The sequence below is a fragment of the Bemisia tabaci genome, chromosome 1 (assembly GCF_918797505.1).
Source record: "Bemisia tabaci chromosome 1, PGI_BMITA_v3".
Classification (NCBI taxonomy): domain Eukaryota; kingdom Metazoa; phylum Arthropoda; class Insecta; order Hemiptera; family Aleyrodidae; genus Bemisia; species Bemisia tabaci.
Window position 1 is genome coordinate 16,844,203 of NC_092793.1, and position 18,393 is coordinate 16,862,595.

The 18,393-nt window shown below is 42.5% G+C and overlaps 1 protein-coding gene across 3 annotated transcripts in view; it reads right to left on the minus strand.

Annotated features, from left to right (window-relative positions):
- Positions 1-18,393, minus strand: part of tei (irregular chiasm C-roughest protein teiresias) — a 377,241-nt gene that overhangs the window by 345,804 nt on the left and 13,044 nt on the right. For 2 of the 3 annotated variants that reach the window (XM_072296993.1, XM_019055032.2), the window contains one exon: positions 10,668-10,993. In XM_072296993.1, coding sequence (XP_072153094.1) covers positions 10,668-10,749 — 82 coding nt within the window. In that variant the 5' untranslated portion in view covers positions 10,750-10,993. Of the gene's footprint in view, positions 1-10,667; positions 10,994-15,322; positions 16,270-18,393 lie in introns of those variants that run through there. The other variant, XM_019055019.2, reaches the window with a different exon arrangement.

The following is an 18,393-nucleotide window of genomic DNA, read 5'->3' on the forward strand; positions in this document are numbered from 1 at the left end:
CTTGATATAAGAAAAATAATGTTCGGGTTGAGCAAAAAATTAGCTTATATTAACCAGAAAAATTCTTGATTTAAGAAGAAATACTTCTTGGCGGTAAATTCAAGATTCTTTTTTTTCAGTGTGGTCTTGTCGATCCACGCGGAGAAACAAATTTCGTTTGTGACAGATGCATTTTAACTCCGAGACAGAAGATGGAAATTCTCCTCGCAGGTAAATAGGGATTTCAGTCATCGTGACAAACATCGGCCCTGCTAAACTTCCGGTAAAGAATAGCTGACGGAAACTTCAGTGAACTGAACGGAAGGTTCATTTTTTTAAAAAAGGAGAATTAATATTGTCTCAACAAGGAATTGCTGTCGCGACGTATATGGCAGCAATCCGACGATATCAATGAATCGGGTTCCTGAGGAATGTTCCATTAAAATGAGTTTTTATCTTAAAATTTTGTAATTACATTAATGCGGTGTTAAAACGGTTGACAAAATAAATTTACAGTTGGACCTTGCAAAGTAGATTCATGACGGACTTCACCTAATTTAATCGGTCTAATTTGGATGAGAATCGGCAACGCTTCCGAAGGGACACGCGGGACCCCAGCCGGACCATTGAATGGACGAGGAGAGAGGCGAGGGGCAATTGCCCAAAGTGCATTAAATTATTATGAGTGACAAAGAGACCCGTCGCCCAGAAGGGATAGCGTCCCGGGCACAGCAGCGGGCACCGAGATGTGGTGTTGTCGCGTCTGCCCTCGTCGCGTAAAGCACAGAAATCCCTGTTTAAATCCTGGGTTTTTCTGATCATTCGGCCATCCGAACTGCGCTTTCATCGCCAGGGATGGTGACCCAAAGAAAGCAGCCCTGATATTTTCGATTTGGGTCCATGTTGCCTCTTCTAATAGTCCAAGACTATACAGGGTGTCCCAAAAGTCCGTACCCCCCCTCGTAACTTTTGAACGGTTAGAGATAGAAAAACGAAACTTTGGGAATGTTTCTATCTTAAAGGGGTCCATCTTCTAGGGGGGTCAAAATTTTTGTCCCCCCCTCAGGGGGGGCGCGGGGGCCCCCAACTTTTTTTTTTCAAATGGTAACCCCTATCTTGTGATACATCATTAGAAAGAGCATAAAAAACTAAGAATTTTGGCGCAAACCGCAAATCAATATCTTAATTTTTGACCGAGTTATGATAGGTCAAAGGTCAAATTTGACCTATTTTCAAAAAATCATATCTCCGGTTCAAATTATCGTAAAGAAAAAAATAAAACGGGAAAATTTACCAAATTGTAAGCACTTTCAAGTAAAAATCACAGAAATTACTTCAAACTAATTTTAAGGGGGGTTTCGGATCCCCAAATACGTCATTTTAAAGGTCATACGATACTCTCGCGAAATGAGCCAATTTCTCCTTACTTTTCCTCAACATTATCTTAGTAAGTTCAAAATTAGTTCAAAATTGCGTTTTCAAGTCCCCAAATTTCGAGCAAAGTTCAAAAAACGAAATTTAAGGTAATTCAATTCAACCATTTAAATTTCATTTTTTTTAAAACTTTGTTCGAAATTTGGGGACTTGAAAACGCAATTTTGAACTAACTTTGAACTTACTAAGATAATGTTGAGGAAAAGTAAGGAGAAATTGGCTCATTTCGCGAGAGTATCGTATGACCTTTAAAATGACGTATTTGGGGATCCGAAACCCCCCTTAAAATTAGTTTGAAGTAATTTCTGTGATTTTTACTTGAAAGTGCTTACAATTTGGTAAATTTTCCCGTTTTATTTTTTTCTTTACGATAATTTGAACCGGAGATATGATTTTTTGAAAATAGGTCAAATTTGACCTTTGACCTATCATAACTCGGTCAAAAATTAAGATATTGATTTGCGGTTTGCGCCAAAATTCTTAGTTTTTTATGCTCTTTCTAATGATGTATCACAAGATAGGGGTTACCATTTGAAAAAAAAAAGTTGGGGGCCCCCGCGCCCCCCCTGAGGGGGGGACAAAAATTTTGACCCCCCTAGAAGATGGACCCCTTTAAGATAGAAACATTCCCAAAGTTTCGTTTTTCTATCTCTAACCGTTCAAAAGTTACGAGGGGGGGTACGGACTTTTGGGACACCCTGTATAATCTTTGCAGAACGGTCCCTTTTGCGTAAACGTAAAAGCTACCTCCGTATGCATACTCGTTCCTTGAACAGATACAGTGGCGTGGCGTGAGTTGCGATATATCGATTGTTATGCCATTTAAACCTATGAAAAAAGATCGATTATCAGGGTGTTCGCAGCGAACACCCTAGTAATCGATTCTTTACTATGGTTTCAAATGGCGAGATATCGATAATCGATTATTCACGCCACGCCACTGAACAGATCGTCACCTTCCGGCCAAAGTATCAAAAGCGCCATGCGACGTTTAAAAATTTCTGCCGCCATTTTCTTTTTCCACGGAGAAATTGTTCAACGGAGCTGTCCGATAATTTCACCGAATTTTCTTTGTGCTGCCGATAAAATTCAGTGAAATTTCCAAACAGATGCACCCAACAATTTCTCTGTAAAAAAATAAAACGGCGACGGAAATTTGTAAACCTCGCATGGCGCTTGTGAAACTTTAGCCGAAAAGTGACGAGATCCTTTCCTTATGGAAGTCTTTTGGTTACCGCATTGTGATTAAAAACGGGATAAAGAGATTCATGAACACGGCATCATGGAGTGGACAACTTTAACAAAGCTCGAGTAAAATTGGACCGCGTTTAACAGAAAGGAACCAAGCCACATCAGCTATTGCCAAATTTACCTGGGCAAGTCAATTTTTTACGAGAGAACGTTTGTGCGAATTCCTTTGAAAATTTTAAGGAATTTTTGTCTAACCATGAGGAAAATGCACTGAAATTTGCACGAAAATCCGCCCAACCGTTTTCATGTAAAAAATTAATTCGTCCAATTAAATTTGGCAATAGCTGATGTGGCTTGGTTCCTTCCTGTTTAACGCGGTCCAATTAAAGGTCAAAAAGTCGGCCAAAATGTCTTAAGTAATAATTGAGCCGCTTGAATTTTCTGTCGAAGGTTCGAAGGGATACTTTACCGGGGCCTAAACATGGCAACCGGCCGAAAACGAATCCCTTCCGTGGGAGCTAACGAGCCGCTCTTCTGGACAATAAAACACATCATTTTCTTCTTTTCCTTTCAGCCTTCATCGCTTTTCAAAAATTCCATTAGCCATCCGAGAATTCTGGGCTTGCCATCTCCGTCTCTTTGCGCCGCCTTTATTTTATTACTATCACATCTTCCTTTGCGTTACCTCCCTCCACCCTCTCATTCTCTTCAGGCCTCTTATCTATGCGCCCCCCCCCCCGCCCCTCACGCCCTGCCCCATCATTTATCCTCTTTCGACGCGTAATCCTTTCCTTCCCTTTTATCAACTCCGTTTGCGAGCGACTGTGTCATTAAATCCTTCGAAAAAATTCATCAACAAGGACGTCATATCGGGCGGGGAAACCTCGGCGAGACGTTGATCCACAAAAAACTGATCGGCTCATCCGGCAACCTCGGGACCGAGATGTGAAATGTAATTAGCGCTCTTGCAGCTGTCTTAATTTTCGACACCCGAACAGGATTTTGATGAAAAAAGCGACGAGGGTTGATGTGATGGGCGCACCAGTCGATTTGACTGGTGGTAAATCTAAAAAAAATTACGGAAATTTTGAAAATTTTTCTTGGTACAGTAGAATCATCAGATAGGCGGTATTGATCTTTAACCATCGATACGTGTTTAATGGCGTGGCAGTCAAGAGGGTCTACGTCTATACCCTTCCACGATTGAAAAATTTCCCCCAAAATTTTCGTAATTTCTCGTGAGGTTATTTGGTTTTTTTCACACATAGCAAGTTATGGCTTATTTGCGAGAGGTTCAGAACCTCCTTAAAACTTCCTTCAACATTATTTTAAGGTTAGCCACGATCATACTCCTTCAGATGAGTAAAAAAAAACGTTCATACTTGGAGTCTTCAAAATATCGAACATATTTAATATGCGGATAGATATATCTTCTTTAAAGGTCATCGCAGCATTATTCTGTGAGCACATCACAACTTATGTCATTACACTTATCTTGGCGTAAGCACTGATTTGTTTTTCCGGGCAAGATTTGCGCATATCGATGCTAAGGTGAAAAACCGCGAGAACGAGAATTTTGGCAAAAGCTACGTAGCGGGACAAGCTTATGTTTTTAATTGTTTCCATCCCCCATAAGAGCACTGTAATGACGCTGTAGTAGGTAAAAAAAATTACAAAACATTTGAAAATGTTTTTTCGTTCAATAAAAACATCAGTTAGGCGGTATTGATCTTTAACCATCGATAAGTGTTTAATGACGTGGCAGTCCAGAGGGTCTATGTCTATGCCTTTCAACGATTGAAAAATTTCCCCCAAAATTTTTGTAATTTTCGTTTTTTTTTTTGGGTGATTTATCGTGATTTTTGAGATTGCTATACCTTGGAACTCGCCCCCCCCCCCCCCCATGAGAAATTGTTGGCCGGCGACTCCTCCCCTTCTCTCCCCATAAAAAATACCTGACTACACCAATGTATATATTGACCATGGGTGCTTTAAAAGACGAAATGCACAGTAAATATTTCCGTTTTCCGTATTTAGTGTTACTCAGAATTTTATGTTACTTTTTTGTGTCAGATCAACCCAATCATCGATTCAATTTTGGTCCGATCCTGGCGGCTGGCGCCTGATTTTGAAGGAGGTCACAGATTTTTAACACAAAAATTTGCGTGTGACAAAGGGAAAACTAACGCACACAAAATTTGACCAACACCTTTGTGTTACTTCGTGTTTTACTTCCCATAGCAACACAACATTTTGGTTACTTTTTCCTACTGTGCATAGTCGATTTTGGCAAGATTGAACTTCCGCTCGTCTCGATTTACTCAAAGTCTGGGCGTTAATCACTCAACCATTCCAAGAGACATCTCAAAGAAAGATCTCTTTTCACCGAGCAACTTGATTACAGCGAGCCCAATCCATGGCCCCGTCGACATCAGAGCATAGATTGCACATAATCTTCATTCTCATCGAGCCCTGCAAAACATTGAGTTCAGTCGACATCAAGGCTCGTCTCGAAGTGCACTTACGCCCCTTCGCTGGGAAGACGAAGCGTTCATCCCGAGTACTCTCTCGCCTCACGGGGGGTGAGCCATTCCGCTCCACCCTCGGCCTTTTTTAAAGTTGTTATGAGAACGCAATTTCGGCGTTGCCTTTAAAAACGGCTGGAAATCTAATTCGGGGAGTTCTTCGGCCAGGATTCGGAGTAGACGCGAGAGAGAAGTCGCCGAGGTGCGATAAGCCCACTCCAGGAGCTCTTATTAATGGTATAATCGCCAGCCTCCCCCTCCCACTCATGCCGCTCGCTCCCTGCGGATTGCGGAATATGGTAATTTGAATTGAAGACGCCTAAACAGAGCTAAGCACCTAATTTACTCCCCGCCCTTAAACTCACAGACTCGGGGGGGTCTTCGCGGGGGATCAAGGCACGGATGCCATTTTTCGGCGGCGGATTACTCGATTTTTGAATGGACCCATACCACCGCCTTGCTAAGAAAAAACACCGTATGAACTTTCAGACGTTGACTCGTTTCCTTCGACAAAAAACGAATGCACCCGGAAAAATGTGAATATTCTTCTTCAATTTTTTGGACAATTTTATACGCTTACTATAATCTTCTCTATTCTAATAAAATCATTTTTAAGACGCTCGATGGACGGGCTGGGAAGGAGAGTAAGACGGTCGATGGGCTGGAGTTTAAAGTCCGTAAACGGGAAGATTCTGATAAAATCATTTTTAAGATGATTGACGGACGAAGTGAGGAAGGGGAATAAGATGAGTAAGAAGCGGCCTTTGAGGGGCGCGCAGTGGCCGGGGGTTGGGCCACGTAGTGTCCAGGAGGCGGACTCCCTAGTCTGAAAATTTTAAGGAGAAATACAGGCTTTAACTGAGGGAATTTGGCAACTCTCGAATGTTCATACGACGTTCTCCCCTGGCACGGTAGAACAGACAAGGCGCGAATTTAAGCGATGTGATAAAACGACGGTGAAAGTCCCAAACCACGTACCTCGTTTGCGGTATCTAAAGATCTCGGCTCCTATTTTAATATTTTAGAGCGTTGCACTAAGTCGTAGTCAAGACCAGATGTCTCAATTCGCCTTCAATTTTGATGATACTTCAAGCACATCCATAAAGTACGAATAGTGGTATCAAACAGACGCAGGAGTTCGAGAGCCTTGTTCTGTTGTCATCTCTTGGTTTTTCACACATCAACGGTATTTTTTACGGGAGACCCTCGGCGCAATAATATTGTCAAATTGAGAAAGCCTAAGATAAAGTTTGCCCAGATGTCGAGCATGATTGTTTTGTTTTGATAGAAAAAAGTCGTCCATAACTGCCGGCGTTTTCTTTAGAAATGATTCGATTCAAACTTTTTTCACAAGTGCACGTAAAACAAAATATCGTTTGAAATTTTGACGCGATGTTCTATAGAATATTGGAAAGACTCAGCATGAAAGACTGACAATTTTTCTTTCAGAACTCGAATCGATCTTTTAACAGTGCTGAAAAACTCTAGTTTCTAACCTACGGTTCATTTTACCTGATACACACAAAATCACAAACATCTCTTTGCCAGTTTTTAATGTTTCATTCCTATTATCTAAGAGAAATCCAATTACGCCACTGGATAGGCATCGCGAAAAGCGCGGACCCTAATCCTTACTAAATTTCCACGAAACCGACACAACCATGTCTTGGAATTTTCATATATTTTTCGTTGTCTTGTGCAGCGTATTCTGAAAGAGTTCCGACCCACGTTACTTCTTGATGTTTTCTCTCAAAAAAGGAAACAACAGAATAGGTTTTGAGATTCAAGTTTTGCGATTTCTACCATCTACAGCCAGGACCACACAGTTGTAGCCACTTCCAGGTTCGTCATCCGTGCAAACTTGTGAAAGTGGGAATTTGATTCCATTTTGCGAGTAAAAACTAATATTATAGGTTAATTTTAAGAGTTGCTTCATTTGTGTTCCTATACGCGGACAGGTTCTACTTCTTCTTCTTTTTCTCCTCCTTCTACATCTTCCTCTTCTATATCCTATTTTTTTTCTCATTCATCCTCTGCCTCCTCTCTAATTTTGATTTTTCCTACGCGGCTGCAATTTAGTGCTTTTGGGGATGAGTCAGAAATAATATTTCCGTATATTGCGGAGTGCAGTCCAACTGACAACGTTGGAAATCGTTACACGTGTTCTCGATTTTCACTGTCGATGAGAACCATTATTAAACCTTAGCACCACGCCTCTCCCGACTGCGGGAATATGCAAAGTGTTTGCGCGATAGTTGGCATGGAATCTCGTGGAGGAGGGTGAGAGACTGAGGATGGGATGGCAGAGGATTCCGAGTGAATTTTGAGGATATCCGAAGGAGGGTGACGGTGGATGCGCGGTATTATTCGCCAGACATCCTCCGAGATCCCCGAAAAGTGAGAGGGTTCAGGGTAAAGACCTTATTTATATTTTGTGCGTCCCGGCAGAAGTCTTTAGGAATAAAAAATAGGGAGCGAGCGTCCCCCGCGCTCTCCGGACGGGGGCGAATTTGGTGTCGCAGCTCTTTGCGGGTCGTTCATGCATTAAAACGGAAAGAAGCGTTATCAATCATGTAGACAAGCGATGGATCGGACACGAGTCGCTGGCGTTCGCCGCGCGCCGCGCCACTGTCGCGTCGCCCAGTCTGGGATGGGGATCCTCCTTTTCCTGCTGAGTCGGGAAGGGATTCGTAGGACGAGAATAAGCGCTTTGCGGACGATTTCTCTCTTTGTTTGAGGATTTTTAGGGAACAGTCAAACTCTTTTTACCTATTTCTTATTCGTATCCTATGTTTGCGTTCATGCCGCGCCCATATAGCCAACAAAAGATCTTGTTTCCTTCGGTCTTTCGGAATTATATGTATAGCTGTGCAGTATGAGAGGGCGCAATGAGTTATTATGGAAGTTTTTTCAATTTTAACTTCATCAGGGATGTATCAAAAATTAGATTTTTAAATTCGGACGGAAAACTCTTCAATACCCTAAGGAATAAGTTACGAGGGCTTTGGTTAATCTTTGTGCCGCTGAGGCATTAAAATCGTATATAGGATTCAACAAAGTCATGCCATTAACAGGCGGATTTCAATTTCAAGTTGTTTCTTCATGAAGTACTAACTTTAATGAACAACTAGCCTCTAACAGCGTCAAGGCGTCATCAAAATCAGTCAATTACAAAAGGGCTCAGCGCCAGATGTAAGAATACGACTAAAAAAGAAAGGTAAAAAAAACCATAGAAACTGTAAGAGCCGACCCGTTTTAAATCGCAGATTAATTAATAATGTGACTAATTAATTCATCGCTTTGATATTTTAGAGCTCCGAGATTCATAAGGGGTCAATTAAAACGGTTATTACCATGTTTCTCGGATTTTAATTTTTGGCGATTATTGAGCCCTTTTGCAACTGACTAATTAGTTTGACACGACACTTCCCGGCTATTTTCCCTCCAAAACGTCCGTAAAATATTCCTCTGTGCTCCAGTCAGTGGAGTTGCCAAGAGGATAAGTATGGACATATATAAGTAAGAGGATATATGGACCCCCTCACCCGCGTAACCGGTAAACTTCCCCCAAAAACATTATTTTAGGTGATTTTTAGAAACTTTATGCCTTTAGCCCTACCGCCCCCTCCTTCGTAAGACGCTGCATGTCTCAGTATCCCTTACTTAATTTTGCAGGTTTTTTTTTTTTTTTTTTTTTTTTTTAGGACTAGTGGGGTTTTTCTTCCGTGTATGATCACGCATCGAGATTCTTTCTTCGAGTTCCCCCTTCTAAGCTGCCTCGTCCACCTACAACCGCGATTGCATCGTCTCTTGTCCCCCACTCTTGTACCCCTCCCCCCTCATAACTATCTACTCGAGCACCCTATGCATCTCATCATTCCCGCCGGGCCGCAAAACATGCGAACATTAATTACTGTTGTGCGCATAATGGACGCAATTTATTCCGTCTTGGGGCTCCATTTGGAGCGTAGCCCCCGGGCGCCGGGTGCCGCCTGCCTGTCACCTGTCAACGATATCATTTGAATGTCCTCGATTCATTAATCCTGTTCGCTCCTGACTGCCGACAAATGATGCAACGACCCCTCCCTCTACTTTTTGATCCTCCCGCAATGACAGTTCCGCCATTGTCCTTCGCTTGATTGTCTTCGAGGATCGAGGAGAGGAGAGAAAGGATAAACCCGCTACGTCTTGGAATTTACGAAAATGATGGAACGGCGGTTCGAGGAGTCATGCAAGGGGTTTTGCAAGTCGTCATCTGTGTTGCAAGTTGAAAACTGCTGGAGTGAGTGAACTTTCAGCTGCAAGATCGCAAAAAAACTAAAAGTTAGCGGATTACATCGAATCTCACGTCTGCGATGCTTTTCATGTATGAAACATTTAAACAGAAAACGCAAATAGTTATGAAAGACATTGTGAAATTGATATTTTTCCAAAGTTTGCCTGGAAATAAGCCTTTAAAAAGAATAACGCATCACTCGTGATAGAACCGGAAAATTTTAGTACACAGTTTTGCTGATGTTAGCGCGAGATCAGAAGAAAAACCAGTGACATTTCCAACATTTGCTAAGTACGGCAAATACGATTTGTCGGAGAAAAATTTGCGATGTTGAAATGTAACTGCATCCGTTCGTTGGGAAACATGGATCATGATAGTCTCGCACTGCGTACACAGTTAAAAATTTCGTGTTCGGTGTTACTCTGTGTTATTTTTCTTTGTCTCAGAGCAACGCTAAGGTCTTGGCTGCTCAACACAATGTAGTGTTAAATCGACCCAAACTGCAGGTTATTTTGAAACATCGGGACATGAAGAAAGTGTCCTGCGAAACTTATCTACCTACTCTTGTTTTCGTTCCCGTCACTCAGAGGTTGTGGCTCAAGGTTCGGCTGGCACACTAATTGGATTATCACCGATGTGATCCTGACTACTAACCCTTAATTTTAACGAGGTCGCGGAATTCCAACACAAAACTTTGGGTGCTTCAACACAAAAGTTTGGTAGATGTGACACAGGGAAAATTAACACACAAAAAATTAACCAACAGCTGTGTTACTTCGTGTTTTACTTCCAATGTTAACACACAATTTTGGTTACTTTTTCTCACTATGTATGTACCATTCTGCCGTGCTGAGGAAAAACGCCGTATGAACATTCGAGAGTTGCCAAATCTTCTCTTAGAAAGTATTTATATTTTAAGAAAGATATGAACATTTTCCCTTGAAATTTTCAGACTTTTTAGATCAAGTTTAGGACAAAATTCTCTGGGAAAAACGGAAAAAATATTAAAACATTTCCCCGAAAATTCATGATTTGTAGAGGGAGATTTGGCAATGGCTGATGGTTCATACGGCGCTCTTCCTTAGCACGGTAGTGTGATCATGATTGTACCTTTTGGTTCTTTTTTCTTCTGTTCCCCTCCATTTTTAGGACGCAAAACAAAGACTTTAAAGAAACTTCATAAGATTATCAGCCGATTAAGTGAGTTTGCGTTCTTCAGAAAAGACAGCGGATGCAGTTATTCAAAAAGTGTTAGATCATACCTGGAATAGCAGATCCGTGCGGCACGAGGTACGCAAGCGTGGTCCATAGGTACAGGGGGAAGAGCAATTGGAAATCCTTCATGTCGATCTCTTCTCAGACAACGAGACGATCCGAACAATTCGCACTCGGATTCCCGTGGCCACTTCCGAACATCGCACTGTCACTGCAAATACCCACCTGACGTCTTAAAAAAGGACGGTAATTAGAACGAAACACCCGAATCCGCGAACACGGCGGCGTGTTATAAGGTGGTACCACGTATCCAAATCACCGCTCACGTGTGGCACCCACGTCGAGGTTCAACATATCGGTTCCCGGTTCAGGTCTGAAACAAACAAGCAAATCTGTAAGTAATATATTATGCGCTCAAAATACGCTTACAGTTGGGGTTGATACATTCCCTTAACACTTTATTAAGGAAATGCAGTTATCCTTCGATTCAGTGGGTATGCAATTCGAGTGACCCAGGAGTTGAAATAGTGGTATCACGTGATTTGGTATCTCAGCACATTATTACCTTAACACACCATTCAGAAAACTGAGTTCTCCTCCAAATCGGTGGTTATGCAATTAGCGTCACCCACGAGTCGAAATAGTTGTATCACACAGTCTAGTGTCCCCGCTTTCTATTTCAAGTTGTAGTTGCCCATTAGACTGATGTTATAGATAAAGTTAGTGTAACCCCTTTATTTTCTCATTCAAATTATTTTTTCTCTACTTTGATTTTTTGATTGTAGATAATAAGCGACTGGTTTACCTCAAAATTAACCTTAACTTGTTTTTCTCCAAATGAGGTTTTACCCCTTTTTGCCTTATGGCGTTCATTTGAAATGATGGCTACGTCTCTTGTGACAAAGAATGTTCGCTGTAACGTTAGGATAAAGTACCGTTCTAAAGTAAGTCCTTAAGAGCAGAAAATGTGAACACTTTCAGTGTGCTAAAATACGTATTACTACGCAATCGAATCAAAAATGGCAAGCGAATAGCAGCGAAGCAGAACCGTTCGGAGAAAAGCGGCGAGAGGTTGGATCTCCGCGGTCATAAATAGTCGTCGCTCACTTACATGCTGAAAGATAAGAAATAAGGTCCAGATCAATTTTAAGCTGAATTTATTTCTCGCAGCATTTCTTTTTAATTCGACTCAGGGGGGCTATGACGGGCGGTGGGAGGAAGGGGTACCGGTCCCCGCTACCGCCGTCTATAAAAATAAATAGTCAAAATATCGGCCATATAAATCTTCCTGGCGAGAAAATTACGGTTTTATGGCCGCTCAACTTTCGCGCCAACCGAGGGAAGTTCGGCCAAATTTAAAAAGTTTAATCTCGTTCTCTCCCCATTTGCCCTCCGCTCCCTGCTCCACCGCCGCCGCGGTGCCTTCAAACCCGAACGCATCATCCCCACACTCGCTTTATCGGGGAAGTTCGCGCCTCTGTCCCTCTTTTTTTTAGTGGAAGAAATCATTTTCGAGAACGTTTCACATTGATTTTCAGCGTTGTCACCGCTTCACATTCTAGAAATTTATGCGTTTCGGCTTTGTTTCATTTTTATAAAGTGTTTATCTTAAGAAATACTATTTGTAAAATGGATCAAACAAAAACGGTTTTCATGCATTACCGTTGCCCCTTAGATACGGGGAAACCATTGATTTCCCGGGGGTGGGGGGGGGGTGTAGTCCTCTTAAAACGCACTTTCGGAAAAATTTAATAGAAGATAAAAGTCTCATTTTGAACCACAGAATACGATCCTGCAGCTTGGTGATTTGGCATTGGATCACCTTTTATGCTGCCGTACTAAAGAAAAACGCCGAGAGAACATGCGGGCGTTGCAACATTTCCGTCAATAAAATAAGCATCAACTAAGGAAATTTTAAATTTCTTCAAATTTTTCGGACAATTTTATTTTTTGGAATGTAACATAAAATATCTGAGACTTTTGAGGACAAACATACATAAGAATCCTCGAAAAGAAATTTTTTATCCGAGAAAATTTGGCAACTTTCGAAAGTTCATACGGCGTTTTTCCCTCCTACTTCCCTGCCATACAAGGAATGCGACATTGGAGGCATCAACCCCCGACAATTCGTCGCTTGGCTGACATAAGGGCGTAACTACACATTGATGATGAGCCCGGAAAAGCATTGGAATGTATGGAAGACAGGGTCCATTGCATAGTGTAGTTACGCCTTGGTGTCAAGTAGGCGACGAATTGTGAGCGTGGAGGTGGCGCGCGCGTCGCGGGTTTGGAACCCGGTAATTTATTGCGTTTCCGTGTCAATTATTAAGCCCCACCACTGGATCTTGATCTGACGTGGAGGAAGGACGTCGTGTGCACGTCCGTTCCTGGACCTACACTGCCATGCTTAGGAAAAACAACGTATGGGCCTTTAGGTGTTGCCATATTCCCTACGCTAAAAAACGAGTCAACAGGAAATTTGCGAAAACTTTTTTGCAAAATAATTAGGATGATTTTGTTCGCAATTTAATCTTAAATATCTGAAAATTATAGGAAGAAGCGTGCATGTTTCTCCAAAAATCTATATTTTATCGGAAGGGATCATACGGGGATCCTAAGGCTCATACGGTGTATTTCCTTAGCAAGGCAGTAACTCCAAGACATCATCCCGTCACCCCGCAATTGGATCGCACTTATTACACCCCGGATCAGTAACCGCACACAACCGTTTTGGCACAGATTACTTCCACTGCTGCTGTTTCGACGAACTGAATCGCATTCAGCAGAATTCAGCAAGTCGTGTCAGCCTACCAGACTTCATCGGATGATTTATCTTCATACGGGAGAAAGGGCGAATGAATTCTCTTGAAAATTGCAGGAAATTTCCGCCATGACATGGGATAAATTCCCTGCAATTTTGAAAAGAATCTGTACAACAATTATCTTCTAAACAAAAAATGATCGATGAAAGGAGGAATATTAACAATGGGCCGTTTTTGAGGCAGATCGTGAAATTCTGCAACTTCGCATTTTAGTGCTCATCGAGGGTATACATCTGACGAAATGAAAATGATTCGAACATTTTCAATCTATTTCTGGGTCTTGTACTAGCCTGAACATGGATCTGAAAGCATTTGCAGTCAAATGCAAAGAAAATCCGCATTATCGGACCCTTGTTTAATAGACCCGGTAATAGACCCAGAAAGAGACCGGAAATGACAAAATCATGACCCTCAATGTTCAACCAATCGTAGAGGTGGAGAAATTCAGCCATGGGGGGCCGAATAACGACCTTATCTATACCCTTCCTTTGGCGATAGCTGATGTAGCTTGGTCCTTGCTGCTGAACGCTGTCCAAGGGCCTTGTGCGCGGTTCGCGGAACTTAGTTCGGGGGACTTGCTCCCGGGGAACTTGTTCTCCAAATCCCGGAACTTCCTCCGTACTCCGAGCTTCTGTGTTCCTTCCGTTCAGAATTTTTTCGTTCGTGTTTTTTACGTCCTTTATGTCTTAACATTTGTTTTTCTTACTCTCGCGGTCGTAGTAATATATTATTTTGCAATGATTTTATGGTTTTATATTAAAGTTCCGGTTCCAGTTCGGGCGAGTTCGTGTGAACAGCATCCCTCGTTTTAAGGAACAAGTTTCGGGAAAGCGGGCAGTTCGTCGAATAAGTTCCTCGAACCGCGCTCGTGTGGACAGGGCCCAAGTGTCTTCAAGTCGCGAGGAAATGAGATGACCACGTTGCGTCGGGAACCGAGGGTAAAAATTTGCGGTCATGAGGAGAATGACCGTTTTGTAATGTTTGCTTTCCACGACCGGAAGGATGGCATGCGTTGGACGCTGAGCACCCGCAGTAAGGCCGTCAAAGGCATCGAGCAAATAGCCCTTGAATATTGATGACCGCGCCAGCTCAGGGATTCTGCCACGCGCTGTTGTCGCGCTCGACGGTCAACTTCATTTTCGTTTCATTGTTTTTCACACAAAACTTGGGAAACAAAAAATTCTCGGAAGAAAATCGGCAGTTCCGCATTGAGATGAGCCCCTTTGCCAACCGGCTTGGATGACCCTTATCTCGCACCAAAGCTTTTTGCGGGGGTGTTTCCGTGCTCCTTTCCTAGTGAGGCGTTGAACTCCTACGATGGTGGATGAAAAATTTAATACCCCCGTCCTCTCTATCTCAGCTATCTTTTTTTCTCCCTCCCCTTTTGTGTCTCGTTTTCTCTTTTTCAACGACAATTGAGTCAAATAGAATTTAGGAGTAAAATCTGGTTTGGCTTGCAAATGTATAAACGTTTTAAATGATTCTCATTAATGAAGTGATTGTTAGTGATGCAAAATTACCTTTCGTGATTCTTAAATGGCCATTGCGGGTGATACAAACCCATCCCCAGTAAGTTTTGACAAAATATACACCAATGGCGTGAGCCGGTCGTTCGCCCAAGCCCAATAATAATACGGTGTCATTTATAAAATGACTATACAGTTCGTATAGTGTAACTGTACGTGAAGATCACCATGTAAAATATGAACGCAGAATGCGCAAAATTACAAACAGTTTAAAAGTGATGCTATATTGTGTGTCTTTAAAGAAATCCAGATATACGGAACCAATGGGAATTTCTACCATCCTTTTATTTTTTGGTGATGACACCTTTTTTTATCGATTGTTTTGGCAGTGCTATTGAAAAATATGTAACTAACCTACGAACGTAATGCGACAGTACATCCACACAGTCTCATTGCTGTTTCAATGGGCTGGTTCGCAGTAATTGCACAGTGAGGGTTGGTTCAGACTCCAGACAACAGACACTGAACCGCACTTATCAAAGATACAGCTGAGAGTAATAGTAGCAATTTACAGGGGAATGAGAGATAATGTAGTTCTAAGTATTTGTCCAGTAGCACGACAAGCACTCCGTTTACATACTCCAGAATATTTACATTGCTACGAGATGCGGAAAAAAATAAATATAAATAAAAATAAGATAAGGATTAGAAACTCAATTTGATTCGGAAAGGTTGATCACACACAGCACTTCATGGACCGAAAGTATGATGATTTAACTTGACATTCAAGAGATGATTTTACACTGAAAAAACGGTGAAGGATTTAGAAAAAAAATTAGGCATCGGAAAAACACATCCTCCGTTTCCTAGATTCTCGAACGGCAAATATAACATACTCAATGGCGTAAATTTCATTTCAATTTTTTAATTATTAAAACTTCAGTTTCAAATATTCCGGAATAGGATGTACCGGCTAAAATGTAGTTTTAACTATACGGGTGAAGAAACATCAATTGAAAAATCGAATTATCTAGATTATGGTCACAGTTTTGCTCTGACCGCTGATCTAGCTCGAGTGCGAGGCAGAATTTCGAATTACCGCAAAATGAACCCTGGTACGAGGCTGCATACTACGAAAAGAACTGGGAAACTACCATCCGACAACTTTCAGCAAAGAGCTTGGGGCTGTGACCAAGTCGAGAGGGGTCACTCCGGCGAGAGTGAGCTTCGAAAAAGCACACGTGTTCGCGGGAACCGGCGAGACGCGACGTTCGCGGACATCACCGACGCGCGTAGCAGCTTCACTGCGACTGCCTGGCAGTCACTGCCACATCTGTCGCAGCGTGGAGCCGACGTAGCGCGGCGCCGTTTCCAAGGCAACCCCCTCCGACACCCTCACCACCCCCGCCGCCCCCGACGCTCCACGAGTGTCATTATCATAATACATCTCTCTGATACCCCTCACGCTCTCCATCATGTCGTCTGCGGTCCAGTAGGGTTCGCAGGCAAAAGCTCGAAAATCGCTGCACTTGCCGGCCGAGTGCCTAAATAGCAATACTATTGCCGTTTCGACGCATAGGTGGATCCAGAGGGGGGTGGGTGGCTTAGGGAGCGTGCGCCCCCCCCCCCTCCCCGCCCGTTCGCTTAAAAAAGGAAGAAAAAAAGAAAAAGGAAGAAAGAAGGAAGGAGCGGAGGAAAGACGCTTACATTTTGTATTTATTCATGACAAAATTGACTCGAACTCCATATTCATAGAGTACATAGAATCGTCATGTAAGTGGGTGAGCTGGCGCCACTTTTAAGCATTTTCCAGGTCCCGAATTCCAAGACTCCTGTGTGACGCCGGGTCACTTTTTCGATACATAATCGATTGTTTGCGATACACGGGTACCCGGCCATCCGATGTAAACAAAGAAGATAGGAATCACCACGTATTCCATACCGCCATTTTGGATCGAACATGTATCGAAAAAGTGACCCGAACTCGGCGCACACCGGGCCCGGAACTCATCGAGCAGCACATGGCGCCAGTTCTCCCATTTAAATACGACTCTATGTACTCCATGTCCATATTAGATGCTTCAAAAATTCAGAAATTTTCCGGAGGGACACCCCCCCTTTGCACCCCCCCCCCCTTCAAAGTGTGTGGATCCGCCTAAGTTCATGCGATGGGTCAGTTGTGCTAGTAAATACAGTAACCGTGATTTGATGATTCCGGATGATAGATCGGCCAAAAGATAATAGGATTTGTCCAAACACCAAGTTTCTACGGGAGGGTATGGACTCGGTGGAAACGCATCGATCGAAAAATAATAACATGAACCGGTCGACGTGAACCGATCGACACCGATCGATCGACAACTGCGAAAAATAAAACTTGAGCCGATCGACGTGATTCGATCGACAACCCTGAATCGATCGACAAATATGTGAATCGATCGATAAACCCGTGAATAGATTGACAAACCCTTGAACCGATAGACACATCCGTGATTCGATTGACAAACCCATGAATCGATCAAATCACGTTTTTATTTCCCGATCGATTGGTGTTGATCGAATCCATACCCTCCGTTTCCGCATCCGGGATTAACGAAGATATCGCCCTTCAAAATACACGGCGTATGACGTCATCCACCGCTGTGGTGCATGCCGTGGATTCTTTTGCCTTGGTTTCATCCATGTTTCACGTCGAGCTGAAGAAGTTGCATGGGCAGACCTACTTGTCAGCTCGATAAAACTGTGGCGTCCTCACAAGTGATCGAACCTGGAACTTATTGACATAAAATCGGACAAAATTACTAGAAGCCTATCCGCCCTTGTCGTGCTTATCAACAGAAAACGAGTTTGTTGAAATTTACGGAATACAGGCATTTTGGCCATGTAAAAACGAGAGGGGTTGAGGGAGGCGGGAGGCATATTCTTCGGGTGAAATCTTTCGGTAAGTTAAACGAACCTTGTGGACTTAATCTGCAATTTTCTACGATTTCTGGATAAACGGTGGAAACTCAAAACGCCTTCACAATATCCACCTTCCCGATACGATTCAAGCATGAGAAATTGCCTGCATCACTTATTGAAGGCGTTTCGGAAGTCAATTTGATGTCTTTAGACGCGTGGAGTCTAAGGCGCCACGTCTGTATAAGCGATTAAGATTGACACACACATATGAAATAAGATTTGGATGTATTTGTGCTAAAAGAAACTATCAGCATAAAGTTTACGTACAACATAGTTCATCTCAGCATAAATATACGTTAATTTGTGAAGAAATCCCTATTGATAGTCTAAAAGCTTTGGAAGTTATTAGGTTGCAAGTTTTTTTTTTCATCAACATCATGGGTTCAAAATCTCTAGCTTTCTTTTGCATTTCTGCCCACAGCTATATCAAGAGATCTACCTATTTTCATTATTTTTCGACCATTGGTAGGAAAGTTTTCCAAATAAGCCTGCTGTCCTTAAGTTTTCGAATTATGGCCCAGGTT